The sequence below is a fragment of the Sus scrofa genome, chromosome 2, assembly GCF_000003025.6.
Source record: "Sus scrofa isolate TJ Tabasco breed Duroc chromosome 2, Sscrofa11.1, whole genome shotgun sequence".
NCBI classification, from domain to species: Eukaryota; Metazoa; Chordata; class Mammalia; order Artiodactyla; family Suidae; genus Sus; species Sus scrofa.
This window is the reverse complement of record NC_010444.4, coordinates 68862439-68878491: the sequence shown is the minus strand read 5'-3', so window position 1 is coordinate 68878491 and position 16053 is coordinate 68862439. Positions and strand designations below refer to the sequence as shown.

General features: G+C 53.4%; 2 protein-coding genes across 6 annotated transcripts in view; one reads left to right on the top strand and one right to left on the bottom strand.

The window, feature by feature from the left end:
* Positions 270-6785, bottom strand: RDH8 (retinol dehydrogenase 8 (all-trans)). The gene is given in 7 exon segments (XM_003123249.3): positions 270-1032; positions 1152-1335; positions 1687-1780; positions 2744-2923; positions 3561-3722; positions 6624-6731; positions 6734-6785. Coding segments are annotated over 7 exon segments (996 nt in total). The 3' UTR covers positions 270-816.
* Positions 8578-16053, top strand: part of COL5A3 (collagen type V alpha 3 chain) — a 41718-nt gene continuing 34242 nt past the window's right edge. For 3 of the 5 annotated variants that reach the window (XR_002341044.1, XM_021081438.1, XM_021081442.1), the window contains exons 1-6: positions 8578-8811; positions 12648-12809; positions 12900-13089; positions 13171-13327; positions 14027-14131; positions 14409-14561. Coding sequence is in view for 4 of the 5 variants with exons in the window: in XM_021081438.1 (XP_020937097.1) it covers positions 8724-8811; positions 12648-12809; positions 12900-13089; positions 13171-13327; positions 14027-14131; positions 14409-14561 (855 nt within the window). In the remaining variant the exon portion in view is untranslated. 5 annotated transcript variants of the gene reach the window in all.

Here is a 16053-nt window from a genome sequence, read left to right as displayed (position 1 = left end):
TGGCCAAATTAGTGGCATATGGAAGTTCCCAGGTTAGGGGTAAAATTGAAACTGCAGCTGCTGGCCTATGCCTCAGCCATGACAACACCAGATCTGAGCCACATCTGCAACCTAAACCGCAGCTTTCGGCAACACTGGATCCCCAACCCACTGAGCAAGGCAACCTCACAGAGACAACATTGTGTCCTTAACCCACTAAGCCATGCAGCAACTCCTGATTTTTAATTTAAACATAAGAAATTGAACTTTATTAAATATAATGATTGCTAGTGGTTGCAAATATACATTTTGTGAAAAATATACATACATTGCTGGTGTATGCACAAACATGTTTTGCTGATGGAGTATGTGACCAGAAAAATCTGGAGATCCCATGGTCAAACTAGCTCTGTGGAGGTGGGGGGAGGATATAGATCTTTGGGTCATCCCTGAATCCCCAGACCCAAGACCATGAAGTCCAGAAGGTGGTTGAGGCAGCCGGTCTCATCCTCCCCAAGTCCAACAACAATTTCCCCTCCTCCAGGAAGCTTCCCTTGCCTTCTCAGACACAACTCCAGCTCTCTGCTCCCTGCTCCTCCACCCAGGGCCCCAGGATCCCAGGGCCCCCTCTCTCTGCCCCCTGCCCTGATCACAGAGGAGTCAATGCCTGGAGGCTGAGGGCTCTCTGGTGTCCCAGCAATGCCCAGACACAGAGTGGGTCAGGCAGAGTTTGCTGAGCAGATGAATGAATGAGTGAAGAGTCAGTATGGCCTGAGATGGGTGTGAACTAAAGAGGCCTGTCTGTTCAGGGGTGAGGAGGGTTGGGTGAGGCTCTGCTCACCGGGGCCACACTGGGGTGCGGAAGCAGCTGCATGCCAGACATCGAAGGCCAAGGTTGAGGAGGCGTGGCCAGCGGAAGAGCAGGCGATGGGAGGTTCGTACATACAGGCTGCCCGAGGGGTCCACTGCTCTGAGTGCGGTCAGTGGAGTGTAGCGGGTGTTGGTCTGTCGGCGCAAGGGTGGTCTGGCCGAGCCAATGACCTTGACAATGGCCTGTGGGGTGGAGGCCTGAGCTCTGGGACCCAGGGAGAGGGGAGTTCTGTGGGGAGGGGCCCCATCGCATACCTGAGTCATGTCTTAGGGCTCTGGACAACCCCCCCCCCAACACTCACCTTGGCCACATCCTGTGGGTTCTGTCCCACAGAGCGAAAGAGCTCCTTGGAGGCTGGGAGGTACAAATCCCGAAAGTAGCTCAGCGTATCAGGGTCTGTGCCTGGGAACTCAGCTGTGGAAACCTGCTCCAGGAGCTTCCTTTCAAATTCAGTGGCCACTGGGCCCGGTTCCACCAGGGAGATGCTGGGAACAGGGGTAGGGGGAGAGGGTCTGGTGCTCTGACACGCTATCTGCCCCATTTTGCCCATTATTGTCCCTCTTTCTCTCTCCCTCTCCTGCTTCTCCCATCATTTGGGGGGTGGGATGTGCCCAAGGCAGGCAGAAGTTCTGGGGCCAGGGATTGAACCCACGCCACAGCTGCCTCCCAAGCCACAGCAGTGACAATGCTGGATCTTTAACCAGCTGCACCCCTGGGGACCTTCTCTCATCATTTTTTACAACTTCTTGCTCCCCCATCTCCTCCACTCCTCCCCTTTCCTTTTCTGTCCCTTCGCTGCCTCCATTCCCATGTCGCTGTCCAAGTGCTCATCTCACAAGATGTTGAACTGGAGTAGCTGGACAGCCAGACTCTCGAAGAATCCCTCGATGGCAAATTTGGAGGCGGCATAGACTTCGTTGAACACAACACCTGCGAGGATTGCAGGAAGGCAGGCCCTTTGGGGGTCTGGGTGATGGACTTTATGGGTCCAGAGGGATGGGGTCTTGGGAGACAGAGCAGAGAGGATTTAAGGATCAGAGAATATCTGGGGCCAACGTGATGGGTGTGTGCTGTTGTGTGATGGAAGCATATGGGGTCAGGATGGGATTGTCTTGGGCTGTCAAGTCCCACTTCCTCCTAACAGTGCTTTATTCACCCTCAGTCCAGGAAATTCTCCTACTTCCCTCCACCGTTTAAACCCTTGGGCCACTTGAGTATCAGATCCCCAGTGTCCCTGTGGAGAAGCCTCTTCATCAGGGTCTTTATCAGTGAATGTACCCCCTCCCCAAGGGCAGGAGGTACAGCTGGAAGAGGGGCCAAAGGGATGGGGCTGAGTAAAAGCAGATTTTCCAAGGCAGGGTAACAAGTAGGGTGGATTCCTTAGAGAACTTCTGGGGAGGGGGGCAGATGGGAGGAAATTTCCAGCGAGAGGAAGGGAGTCTAGAGGGTTCAAGGAGGAAGGACCCAGGAGCATGGATGGCAAGTAGGTGGCCTCCACAGTGGGCCCAGAGCAGACATCACTAGTCAATCTCTCTTTTCTGTAGAACCTCAGAGTCCCAAAGCTAGAAATCTCTGGGGTCTGGTGGGAGATGTTTGGCAAGGAGTCTCAGGAGGAGTGCCGATGATTCCTTGGAGTTTTTGGAGATGGTTGGAATTGATTTTTGGAGGTTTCAAGAAGTGGGGTTGATAATGGATGTAGATGGCCATCCTGCCTAATCCTGTACCATTGTAGACATAGTTAATCTATCCCAGAACATTTTCCATCTGAGCTGCAGAATCCTTCTCAACATAGCTATATTTGGGGAATATGAGCTAAAACCTAGTTGCCATCCTTCCAGCCTGGGGAGGGTCAGACACTGGGAGGATTCCTTGGGGTGCATCCCCAGGGCTCACCCTGCAGCCCCATCACGCTGCTGACCACCACGATGTGGCCCTGTCGCCTTCTTTTCATGCCAGGAAGCACAGCTTTGACCAGACGGACAGCCCCAAAAAAGTTGGTATCGAAGACGTTCTGCATGGCAGCTAGGCTGAGCCCCTCCAAGGGCCCCACCAGGCCCACTCCAGCATTATTCACTAAGGGTGGTGGTGGTGAAGGTTACTTTGAAGTTTCCCAAAGTTTTAATGTCACTCCCCCAGGACACTCCCTAAACCGTCTCACTTCTCCCTCACTTCTAGGGCCAATCCAAGGTATCTTGGTTGGACAAATGTGGCACATTGGTGATCTTTAAATGTAGTTTAGCATTTGTTGTAGGGGACTCAGAGCCCTGGGTGAGGGAGAGGGCTGCTGGGAACAGCCTCCCCTTTAATGCATGAGCAATTCAACTCTGACCCCAAATTGCATCAAAAGCCCCACCTACCCTCCTTAGAAGGGTGTTTAGGGACCATGAGTTGCTCCTTTATCATGCTTCTTTCCCTCAATGACTCATCAAATTGCTTTTCCCAACCACATACGGTTTTCCCCATATGTGAGTAGTTCTATTCAATAAAATTCACCCTATTTCCCAGGTCTTAGTTTATTTCTTGAATCCATAATACACTGAATAGGATCCTGGGCTCTTAGCCAACTGGTCTACCCCTTCTGTCCCAGGTCAGAGGTTGCTGGTGAAACAAGAGGGCTGGTGCCTAGGCACTGGAGAGGCCTTCCTGTGATGAGGATCTGTGCTTGGGCCAGGAAGGGGGGGCAATGACCCCAGGGGATGCTCAGACTCACCCAACACGTCCACTTCCCCGCCCTGGATGCAGCTGAGACACTGGGCCACTGACTCATCACTGCACACGTCCAGCTGGGCCACGGTGAGGGTCTGACCCAGAGCCTCCCCAGCAGCTGCCTCCAGTGTCCCTTTCTTTCCCAGGTCCCTCATGGTGGCCACCACTGGGGAAAAAGGGGAGAGTTGGGGCAGGCACTGGGTTCCTTCACCTTGTGTGTGGACTTACATGTTTCTGTGATATTGCATGAGTAGTCACGGAGGAATGGAGGTGCACAGGTTTACGCACCTGTGTTCACCATCCAACCATGAATGCATACGTGTGTACAGACATTTACATGTCCATCCATCCATCCATCCATCCATCCATTTATCTAGCAAACATTCATTGAGCATCTACCCCACACTGTGCCCTGTTCTAGGTGCGGAGACTACTGCATGAAATAAGACAGACAAAATCTCTGCCTTCATAGAATTCAAAACCAGTAGGTATGACAATAAAATCAATATAGAACAGATTGGCTTGAGAAAAAAAAATGCATGCCCACCTAAAGTCAACTATATGTAGATATACACATGCAAGTATGAATAGCCATATTTACACCATCAACACTAGTTCCAATTTATTGAAAACCTACTATGTGCCAGATTCTATGCTAGACACTTTCATAAGCACTAAATCTAATCATCACAATAACCCTATGATTAGGTCACTGACTCATTTTTCAAAGATGGCCACATCTTTTATCACACAGGTTTTCTAGAACCAAGCCACTCACACATCCAGACAAGAAATCTGGTTCCTCTCTCCTTGAATCTTGTAACTTAGCTGGGAAACTATAGACTATGGTAAGGGTAACACTGTGCATCTTCTGAGATTAGGATGGAAAAGATGTTGCAGTAACATTCACTTGCTATAATGTCACTTGCTGTAACATTCACCCTTCTTTTTACTTTTTAGGGCTGAACCTGCCGTATATGGAAATTCCTGGGCTAGGGGTCAAATCAGAGCCACAACTACCAGCCTATGCCACAGCTCAAGGCCTATGCCACAGCTTAATCCACTGATCGAGGCCAGAGATGGAAACCTCATCCTCATGGATACTAGTCAGGTTCATAACCCGCTGAACCACAGCAGGAACTCCAACATTCACTCTGGAAGCCTTTAGCCCTGTAGCAGCTCAGCTGTCCTGAGGCCACACGTTGGGAGGAAGCTCAAGCTAGCCCAGATAGAAAGACAACATGGAGAAGTCCTGAGATTACTGGAAGGGAGAAAGATGTCTGATCAGCCCTGACATGTTCCAATCTCCTCTGTTCTAGTTGTAGTCTTCGATCCTGAGGCTGAACTGCCCAGCTGAGCCCTTCCAAATTCATGACCTTTGTAAACCATGAAAGATGATTACAGCTGTTTTACACCATACATTTTGGGGTGGTTTGTTTTTAGCAATAGTAAATGTAGGTAAAGTTATCCCCATTAATACACTGAGGCCCAACAAAGTGAAGTTTCTTGTCTGCTCCACCCCTATCAAGTGTTAGAACTGAGATTTGAGGAGTTCCCATCATTGCCCACAGAAACGAATCCGACTAGGAACCATGAAGTTGTGGATTCGATCACTGGCCTTGCTCAGCGGGTTAAGGGTCTGGCATTGCCAGGAGCTGTGGTGGAGGTCATAGATGCAACTTGGATCTGGCGTTGCTGTGGTTGAGGTGTAGGCCAGCAGCTGTATCTCCGATTGGACCCCTAGACTGGGAACTTCCATATGCTGTGGGTATGGCCCTGAAAAGAAAAAAAAAAAAGAACTGAGATTTGAACCTGAGTCTGTCAGAGTCCTAAGCTCACACATCCGTACACATTTGCACCTCCTACACCTGTCCCCGCAATCATATGCACATTTGCATGTGTGTATGAGCCTGTGTGATTCACAGGTGTTACACACATGAATGGGACCACATACATCTACATATAGTGACAAGCATAGGCCCGGGGGCTGTGCTGCCTGGGTTCAAATCCAGATTCTGCCAAGTCACAGTGAGGTGACCTTGAGCAAGGACTTTGGCGGTCAGTGCCTCAGTTCCCTCATTTCTAAGATGGGGCATATGGGAAGAGCTGCCTTATAGGGGTGATGTGGGGATCAAATGACTTATTAGATGCAAAACACTTAGACTGAAGCCTGGCACATTGTAAGCTCTCCATAAACATCATCCTTCAGCAGTGTTATATGCTCATCTGCATGCCCACAGAGACACGCACAGCACAATTACTTCCCTGCACACTAGCACCCAGACTGTCACACTTAAAGCTGTGTGTGTCTCTAAGACAGAGGGCAGAGGGCTGGGAGAAGCAGCTCTGCCAACTGGGGTGATGCTCTCGCCCTTGCATCCTCCTCTTAAGTAACAGCCCTTTGCCCACTTTGACTCCAATGTGCTCTGGGTCAGAGGTTTCCTTGGGTGGGGTGCATGTTGGAGCAGTAGTCTCTAGAGTTGCAAGAGGCCAAGTTCCTAGACCTAAAGGGCCCCATCCCCCCCTTAAACCCTCAAGGTCAGGGTCACTTAAGAGGCTAATCTTGGAATGTAATCTGGGGAGGGGTGGGGGAGGGGAGTCTTAGGGAATGCCTGAGTGAAATATCAGAGAAGCCCTCACCAGCCAGCCCTTCAAAAAATATTACTCATGTCTACCCCTACCATGTTCCCCCCTTTCTTTATTTTGCTTCTGACCCCTTGTCAGCCTCAGCCATATGATACAATTTAAAAAATCTATTTATGGTTTGTCCTCCCTCCCCTCTCCCACTACACCCCGCCCAGAGCAGAGATTTTTATTTTGTTTCCAGCTGTGTTTCCAGGACCTAGAACCTGGTACCTAGTAAGGGCATTGGAAATATTCTTTGGATGAGGGGATGATTCAGGAGCAGAGGTGGGAGGGGAGGCTCCATGTGTCCTGGGTCCTCCTCAAGCCCACAAATGCAGTTGAAGACATGGACTGGTGGAAATAAAATGGTGCTGGGAGAGCAGAGGGTCCTGGGAAGCCACGCTCACCCCTGTCCTCTCTGCCCCTGCCCTGGACCCCTTACCGTGGTAGCGCTGCTTGGGGTCACGAGCCAGCTGCACCGCAAGCTCCAGGCCAATCCCAGAGGAGCATCCTGAGATCAGCACAGTCCGTGGTGTGTCGGCCATGTTGAGCCCTCCCAGCACACGTGACCTGTGCTGGCCAGCACCTGACTCCGTCCACCCATCATCTGCTCATCTGCCCCCTCTTAAGCACCCTCTACCTGATCCCCTGCAGGGTAAAGGGTCCCTGGGTGCCCCTGACTATGAAATGACCTTGGGCAGGCAGCTGAGGGGGGATCCCTTATCCTCAGTATAATCCCTTCCTTTTTTGGGGGGGCACCCTGAGGCATATGAAGTTCCCTGGGCCAGGGATAAAATTCGAGCTGAAAAGTTGCAACCTGAAGCAGCTGTGCCCTGTGCCAGGCTGGGGATTGAACCAGCGTCCAGTGCTCCCAAGATGCTGCTGATCCCATTGTGCCACAGCGGGAACTCCTGGTCCCTTCCTTTTATCTGTCAAAAAATGTCCTCTCCTCACTGCCATACTCATAACTGGGGACTTTGTGATGGTGATTGTAAAATATTCAGGGCTGAGGGAGTTTCAGGGCATGTGGGGCATAAGCGGGGGTGTTCTCTTGCTGTCTTTACCTGGGCAAAGAATCTCTGATTGGAGAGGGGTGACCCAGAGTGTGGTCCCAGAAGTTTCCTTTCAAAGAGAGAATGAGTGTAGACATATCAGAAGATGGGGTTAGACTATAGGAAGAACTTCCCAACAAAGCAGGGCAGAGTAGGAACTTTGGGAGTCTTTTAGCTAAAGAAGACAGCCTCTGAAGTCCCTGGAGAGGGAGGAGCAGCAGCCTGGGGGAGAGTCCTGTTCCTCCCCCACCCAGGGCCCCCATCTCCCCCTCAGGCCAGATGGGGCCCCATCCCTCTTCCTAAGGGACACAGAGACTCTTTGTTTGAGCCAGAGGCTGGAAGGGAGGCACTGCCTGTTTCTTCCTCTTCCCCTTGGTGGGGAGGTTCAGGGCCTAGGACACACCCCTTGGGTGCCTCCGTGCTGAAGCTCCCTCAGATCCTGCATGTCTGCGCTTGCTCAGGTGTGCAGACAGCTCCACCTGACCTGACCCCCTGGGGGCCTCCTCACACTAGGGAGTTCCATAGGGTGGGGAGCCTACTTCACCCCAGAAATGGCAGGGATCCTCCCCTCCCTGTGGCAATGCCCTGTTCTCAGTTAGGGCCAGACTCCCTGATTTAGTGGGGATGTGTGAATATTTGGGATTGGGGCTGGAGCATCCATTTGGGGGGCTGAGTCAGGGAGAGGAGGGCCCGGGGAAGGAGGTGGGAGCCCTTATGTGAAGATTAAGCATTTGGGGGGGGGGAATTGAGAACTGTATTTTGAAATCTGTGCTAAGGGTTTTGGCGGGGGCAGCTAGGACATCCAATTCTGGGATTTGAATGGAGAGACATGATCTGGGGCTGAGGCTGGGGACATATTTTGGAATCTGGGGTGAAGTTTGAAGTGGGTTGAGGATCCCTTATTTAGGGGGAAGGTATGGGGTGGGGCTGGTATCTTTTTTGTGGGGCCAGGCAGGTGGGTGAGAAGTTGGTGTCAAGCTGGAAGTGTATTTGGGGGCCTGGCTGAGACAGAAACGATCTGGTATAAAGCCGCAGAGCCTAATTCCAGGACCTGGATGAAGGCTGAAGGTTTGAATGAGACTAAGATCTCCTTTGAGGGGGCCTTTTAGAAGGAAAGTGTTTAGGGTAAGGCTGGGACCCGGAATTCTAAGGCTGGGTGGGAGTGACCCTCCTCCTCCACCGTGGGGTGGGGCAAGAAGGGCCCGGCTCCCGGCCCAGGACTCCACCCTTAGCTGGCCAATCAGATCTCTGCACAAACTTTCCCAACTCCCCCGACCAGCTGTCAGCTACCCCCCCCCGTTCCCCCCCCTCCAGCGAGCTCCGCCTGGCCGGGCGCTGGAGCACAGGGCGAGGCCAGGGCGGGGTCTCGGGCAGTCTCCTGCGGATCCCGACTGGAGCCGACCGCCGCGAGAGTGTACCAAGCCCGTGGAGTCGCCGCGCCTCGCAGCCACCCCCACTGGGCCCCCGCCTTGAGTGTGGGCCGCTCTGGGATGGGGAGTCGCCGGGGCTTGGGCCAGCCGCGGGCCGGCCTTTGCCTGCTCCTGATTTCCCTGCAGCTTCTGCCCCAGACGCAGGCCGGTGAGCTGGGTGGGAGATACTGGACCCAGAGGGCAGGATGCAGCGAGATCCCGAAAGACTGCGTGGTGTCCGGGCGTGCATGAAGGGCGTGCACGTTGCGCGTGGCTACAGTGCAGTGTTGGGACGCGAGTGTCCGGCATTAAGCCGTTTGTGGATGTGACAGCTGGCAGGGGCGGGGAAACATGTGACCCTGTTTTCTGGTGGATCAGTGGGAGTGAATGCAATTTGTAAGTGTGTGTGTGTGTGTGTGTGTGTGTGTGTGTGTGTGTGTGTGTGTAGAAATGTGCATGCTGCCATTTGGAGTGAAATTGTGTGTGTGCTCCAGGTCGGGGTTGACAAAGATTGGATATGGGTGATGTGATGATCCCCGGGCGAGTCTGTGACTGAGTTGTGGATATGCAAGTGTGTGTCTGTGTGCGGTTATTTGAGAATAACCTGTGTGTGTTATGGGTGTGATTGTGTGTCTCTGGGTGGCCCTGTGAGGGCTGTGCTTGTGATCTGGGGGGTAAATAATTGCCCCTGAGGGTGATTTTGAGGGTGGAGGTGAGTAGGGACTATTAGAGGAAGGGCTCGATCTGGAATTCAAAGCTCCCTTTACATTTCTCCAAATGGCTTCATCCTACTCTCCCTCTTCTTCTTCTGCCCCCGACTCTTGCCCCTTCCCCCCACCCCGAGCTCCCCTGAGTAGGGATCAGCACCATGGACAGGGCCTCGGGAGGGCCTTGGTGAGGGGCGAGGCGGGGCGGGGCGCAGGGCGGGGCGGGGCGGAGCGCGGGCGGGGTGGGGGGTGGCCAGCGGAAGTTGCTCCCCCAAGCTGAGCGAGCCTCAGGGTATTTTTCCCGAGGAATTTCTCAGGGGCCCCCCTAGGGGTCCCGGGGGCCGCCGGACGTGTGAGTCAGCGCTGACGCATACCCAGCTGTGAGCATCTGGCTGGATGCCGCGCCCCGCCCCGCAGGGTTCTGGGTCGGGGGCGCCCCGGGGTTCGGGAAGGTCGTGATCCTTCAAGAGGTGATTGAGGGGCTTCCCTGGTCTGAGATACTCCAGGTCAGGCCCTTCCGGTAATCCTTCCCTAAAATGAACTCAGATCCCCCCCTCAGACTCCCCCCGCCCCCACTTTCTTACTTCCTCTGTAGTCCAGAGAGGTGCCTGCTCACGCAGATAATCCCACATTGGCCTATGCCCCATTCCCACGCTGACACATCCATATGGTCGTGCAATCTCAGGCATCGGTTTGGAATATAAGGCCCTTGGGACATCAGGGATGTTAAACACCTGGTGCCCACGCTGAGGCAATGCCAGCAGCCACCCGCTACTCGGTCACAGCTTTTGCCACCCTCCTACGCTTTCAAACACTCACACATGCTTCCACTGGCATCCCTACAACACAGTCAACATTCTCAAGCAGTCACCCACTCGCTGACTTGGCCACACTCTCAAGTATAATCACACTCCTCCATCTCTAGTCGGAGTGATTACAATCACAGACTTCCCCACCTCACCTGCAGAACTTCCAACTCACTGCCAGGACCCCAGGACAAGTCAAAGAACTGCACCTCATCTCGTCATCATAGGCCAAATACTTGCACACCTCAGCACATCCCAAAACACATGCTCCGCTAGTCTCTTGTCCATGTGAAGTCACACATGTGCTTGCATGCATATACACAAATGTGTAGCACATATACTCATTTGCACAGACACTCGTGCCTAAGCTCTCTTATACATCTGATGAGGTCCCAGCCTGCCTCCCTCTACAACCTAGACCCCACCCCACATCTCCCTGGGGTCCCGATCAGCACAGGGGGGAGCCTACAGGGGGAAGGGCAAGCTAGATATATGAGAGACCCCACCACCCCCTGGCCCTGCAGGCAAGACTCAATGCCTCTTGTGTGTCTCCTTGTCACAAAGCCAGCCATGAAAAGAAAGGGCAGTTAGTTTCTGAAAGGTCATTACAGAAGGAACACTGATTGAAGCAGGAGACTTGGGTTAGATGCTGGGAAAGAATTTTGAATTGTGAATGAGCAGTTGGTTGAGGGGAGACCCCTTCCCACTGCACAGGAACTGGAGTCTGGGTGAAAGGAGAGCCTGAGAGACACACTGGGTGGAATCATGGATCTCAGCCCTGCCCTGGGCCCCAGCCTGGAGAAGGGGCAGCTGGAATGATCATTCCACAGGGGAGTGACCCTTGTGGTCAGCAGAGCCTGGGAGTCCAGATCTTAGCCCCAGGGGGCTGTAACCCAAATACCTCTTAATGACAGCCCAGCCACAAAACAGGCAATTAGAGATGGGACTGGTGGAGGCGGCAGGGTTGGGGGGGTGGGTGCGGATGGAGAGAGAGAGCATTGGGGAGAGTAATCCACACACAGAGATAAATAGAGAGAGGCACAGAGATAGAGTCATGCAGAGAGAGACATATGTGAGAGCCATGGAAGTACCAAGAGGCAGACACAGAGCTAGGAAGTAAGAGAGAGAGGGAGCGAGAGAAAGAGAGACTGATTCAGAGTTGGACTCAGAAAGTGGGACAAAGAGAAGGCAGGGAGGGGGAGAGAAGAAAAAAAGGAGCAGAAGGAGATTGGGGACAAGAGAGAGGATGGAACAAGGCTCTGTAGAGCCTGGAGAATGAAGGCTCTGACCCAGGAGGAGCTCCTGGGGGCCCTCATCCAAGACCCTATCTCCCCCAAGTCTGGCCCCCAACCCTGGCTCCCACTGGTGAGGTCAGCAGAGCCGCCCCCAGGGTGAGGTCATGGCAGATTCAGCAGAATCTGGCTCCTGCCAAGAGGCTGGGTCAGGGGGTCAGTGGGACAGTCTACTGGGGGGAGGGGAAATCAGGCAGGGGCTTTGGGCCGAGGAGAAGACCCCGCCCACACTTGCCCAAGCCATGTGGTTTCACTTAGCCCTGGCCAGGCTACACAGTGTATAGTTGGCAGGACAGTCTGGATTAGGATCTGATTGGACCAGTTCCTTCCGTTGCTGGGATGAGAGGGAGAGGGTCAGAAGGAAGAGGTCAGGAGGTTATCAGAGAGAGGTAGTTAGAGGAGAAGTTCAGGGAGGGTGATAAAACAAAGAGGTCAAAATCAGATGGAGGAGACTGGAATAGGCAAAGGGAGATGGACAGGGTCAGGCAGAGGAAGGTCAGAGGGTGTGAAGGAGTCAGTGGGAATCAGAAAAAGAGTGGTCAGAGGGAGGAGGTCATGGGTGATGCTTGTCGGAGGGAGGTGGTCAGAAGGAAGAAGTTGGAGAGGTAGAGGTCAGAGGGAGAAGGTCATGGGTGATGGAGGTCAGAGGGAGGAGGTCATGGGAGATGGAGGTCAGAGGGAGGAGGTCATGGGTGATGGAGGTCAGAGGGAGGAGGTCATGGGTGATGGTGGTCAGAGGGAGGAGAGCTGAGGGAGGAGAGCCCAGGGGAAGGGGTGGGGAGAACACACACAAGGAGCCCCTCCTCTTTATGTGGGTTTCCCCTGGCAAGGGGGCTTTGAGCCTGGGAAGCAGCCCCAGGGGGCTGGTGTGGGGGATTTTGGAGAGGGGGACAGTCTGGCTCTGGGGCTGGGGCCAGGAAGCTTTGATTCATCCCAGAACTAGGTCAGCTTTTTTTTTTTTTTTTTTTTCTCACCAAAAACCAAGGGGAAAACAAAACAAAACAAAACAAAAAAAACAGGAGTCAACAGGCTGATGAGACCAGAACAGCTGTGGAGTGGTGAGGGGGGTGTGGGTCCCAGACCTGCTCCTTCTCCCTGACCCACAAACATAGGTGGGCAGGGGGAGTCCCCCAAACCCGAGCCACGAGCACAGAGTTCTGGGCTGGTTCTAACAGTCCCCCTGCCTGTTTCTTTTTCCAGCAGACTCTGTGGATGTGCTAAAGGCTCTGGGCATTCGGGGGGGCCAGGCTGGGATCCCCGAGGGGCCCGGTCTCTGTCCCCAAAGAGTTCCTGATGGTGACTGGGCATTCAAGGTGGGCAAGGCCAGCACGCTCGGTGTCCCCACATGGGAGCTCTTTCAAGGTGAGTCTGGGTGAGACGGGCTGTGGGTCATCCTGGGAGCCTGGGTCATAGTCAGACCATGAGTCGCCCCTTTTCCCTCTGCTCTCCCAGATGGGCAATTTCCTGAGAACTTCTCTGTGCTGATCACCCTGCGGGGCCAGACAGCCAACCAGTCTGTGCTTCTCTCCATCTACGATGAGGGTGGGGTCCGGCAGCTGGGCCTGGCATTGGGGCCGGCCCTGGCTCTCCTTGGTGACTCCTTCAGCCCTCTTCCCCAGCAAATCAACCTCACAGATGGCAGGTGAATATGGGGGTGGGGTGGGGATGAATATCGGGAGAGAGGGGATGAGAAGCACCCTTTACTGAGGGTGTCCTCTTGCAGGTGGCACCGTGTGGCAGTCAGTGTGAATGGCAGAACTGCAACCCTGGTGGCTGACTGTGAACCTCAGTCCCCCGTGTTGGTCCAGGGACCTCGATTCATCAGCACAGCTGGACTCACTGTCCTGGGGACCCAGGACCTCGAGGAGGAGACTTTTGAGGTAGCACTTCAGCATTCAGGGAAACTGAGGCAGAGGGCGGGAGTGAGATTTGTCCACAGCCTGAATATGGAGAAGAGATTGGTTGGCACCTCAATCTGATGCTTCCAACCTCACATCAGGAAGTGAGCGAAGGGAGGGCCATGCACACATCACTGTGCGCCATTGTGGGGTGTGACTGTGAGATGGTAAATCCACGAATCCGTAGTATGTGATTGTGCACACTTGGCTTGTGGTGGAAGGATGAGGTTCTGATGTGGGACTGCGCTGGGTCTTGTGACCTGTGTGTGATGCCTGCAAGGCACAATGTTGTGTGGTTCTGTGACAGATGTGTTTTCAATGTGGTGATGGTTGTGTGTGTCATAGCAGTCCAGGGGCCTTATCGTCTTGTTCCCCTTCTTCTCCCCAGTCCCCTGAAGGGCACCTGGCATATGGTAGGTGTCACCCTGTGCCTGAGAGCGAGGAACAAATGTGCCTCTGATGGGACAGCTATTGTGGGATGTGGCTTGTTGTTATGGTTTGATGTGATCCCAACTGAATCTTCTTAGTTTTCAAGGGCAGGTGGATTTCTGGGGCTGTGATGGGGCTAGACCCTCCTGATGCTTAGGGTGCTTTGGGTGGAAAAATATCAGACCTTGATGCTTGGAATGGGGGTTGGAGTCAGCCTGTGGACCCCTTCCCTGACCCCTGCTCTCTCCCTAGGGGGATATTCAGGAGCTGCTGATAAGCACAGATCCTCAGGCAGCCTTCCAGGCTTGTGAGCAGTATCTTCCTGGCTGTAATGACCTGGATCCTAAACCCACAGGGGTGAGTGAAGGGCTTGTCCTGAGGTCCCTGGCAGAGTCCTCCCTGGCTCCAGGTCTCAGAAATGGGTGAATTCTGAGCCCTGTCCACAGGGCTGAGTGGCCCCTGGCCCTTAAACTCTTCCTAGGCATGAGTGAGCTTGACCTCAGGTCACAGGGCTGAGTGAGCCCTGACTTTAAAACATAGGACCAGTGGACCATGTGCTGGCATGACCCCAGGTGATCTGAGTGATGGGGCCTCCACTCATGGACTCTGGACCTGATAGGAGTCCTATTTCCAGGTACCCCAGGGGGAGCCGGAGTCCCCTCCCCCCCGGCGGAAGGGGAAGGGAAAAGGGAAGAAAAAAGGGCGAGGTCGTAAGGGGAAGGGCAGGAAGAAGAAGAACAAGGAAACTTTGGCACTGAGTCCACCTCCTGTCTCCCTGGAGAACCAGGTAAGAGGTCTGTGACCTCTTGCTTCTGCTCTTTGACTGCCCTGCTTCTGATCTCTGATCTCTGGTGCCTCTAGTTTCCAATCCCTGAATCACTGCTGGGGAAGGGGGCCTGTTCCTATCTAAGGAGCTCTCTCATATTCTCCCCCCAACCTCGAGTTCTGTGATCCCAACTGGTGGGAAGGGGCACACCCAGATGAATACCTTATTATTAGGGGGTCCCTGATGAAGGCCACTGTTTGAGGGCATTCATTAGCTGGGTGACTAACCCATCGTATGGGTTAGTGTATCATTGTTTGGGGTTGACTGGTTGGGGTCATGGGTGAGGGTTATTCATTTGGCTTTCTTGATAGAGATTGCTAGTTGGGAGAGTCACTGTAGGTGGGATATTGATGTTTGGGTGATTCTTAACGGGAGACCATGTTGGTGTTATTGGTGTCACTAGTTTAGGCTTAATGGGGGTGGGATTGCCGAGGATCACTAGTTGTGGAAGTCATTAGTGGGGGACTTGATTAGAAGGCACTAATAATAGGCAATAATAATCACCAAGCACAGTCACTAGTTGAGGGAGTGACTTTTAGGGGGTCATGGATGAGATAGTTTGTGAGCCCTACAGGGTAATTAGTGGAGAAGTTGTTTTTTTTTTTTGCGGGGGGGGGGAGTTGTTGGTGGGTCATTGGTGAGTGGAATTACTGTCTGGGGGTCATTGGTTGGGGGGCACTCACTGAGCACACTTGTGGGTATTCGCTGTTGAAGGATCACTGGTTAGGAGGACCCTTTGGTTAGGGGTCACTGGTAGGCTGTATTAGTTGGGGGTAGCTAGTTAGTACTTAATGGGGGGAATCATTGGTTGGGGAGGTCACTGGATAGAAGTATAAGAGATTGATGTCATTGTGGGGTCATTAATTGGGGGACCACTGATGGGTCACTGGTTACAGGAATATCTGGTGGGAGGCCAATGATGTAGGTTATTTGTGGGTGTGTGTGAGTTACTAGTTAGGTTCCTTAATGAGGATCATTGGTCATGGGTCATTAATTGGAAGATTGCTAATGAGTCACTAATTGTAGGAATACTGGAGGGCGATTGATGTTGATCGTTAGTTGGGGTCACTGGGTAGGTGTCCCTGGTGTGATCCACTGCTTGGGGTCCTTGGTTTGCAGGTCACTGGTTGTATGATATCTGCTCTCAACATTATTGGGGAGAAAGGGATTATCAGTTCAGTTTAGAACATGGACACTTTCATTACTTTCCTTCAGCCCCTTCCTTAGCCCCAGACCCCACCATCTGCTTTGCACCCTTGACCCAGTTCCTCCGCAGCTGTCCAGGCCAGGAGGAGCTCCCACTGCCTCTCTGACTGTGGCCTGGCTGGCTGACCACTGAACTCTGCCTTGGGAATGGACATATGGGATAGGCTTCCGGGAGTCTGGCCCTAAGTGCTGGACATTGACCCTGACCACTGGCCTTTGGAGCCAGGCCTGCTCTGCCTTCCAGGCC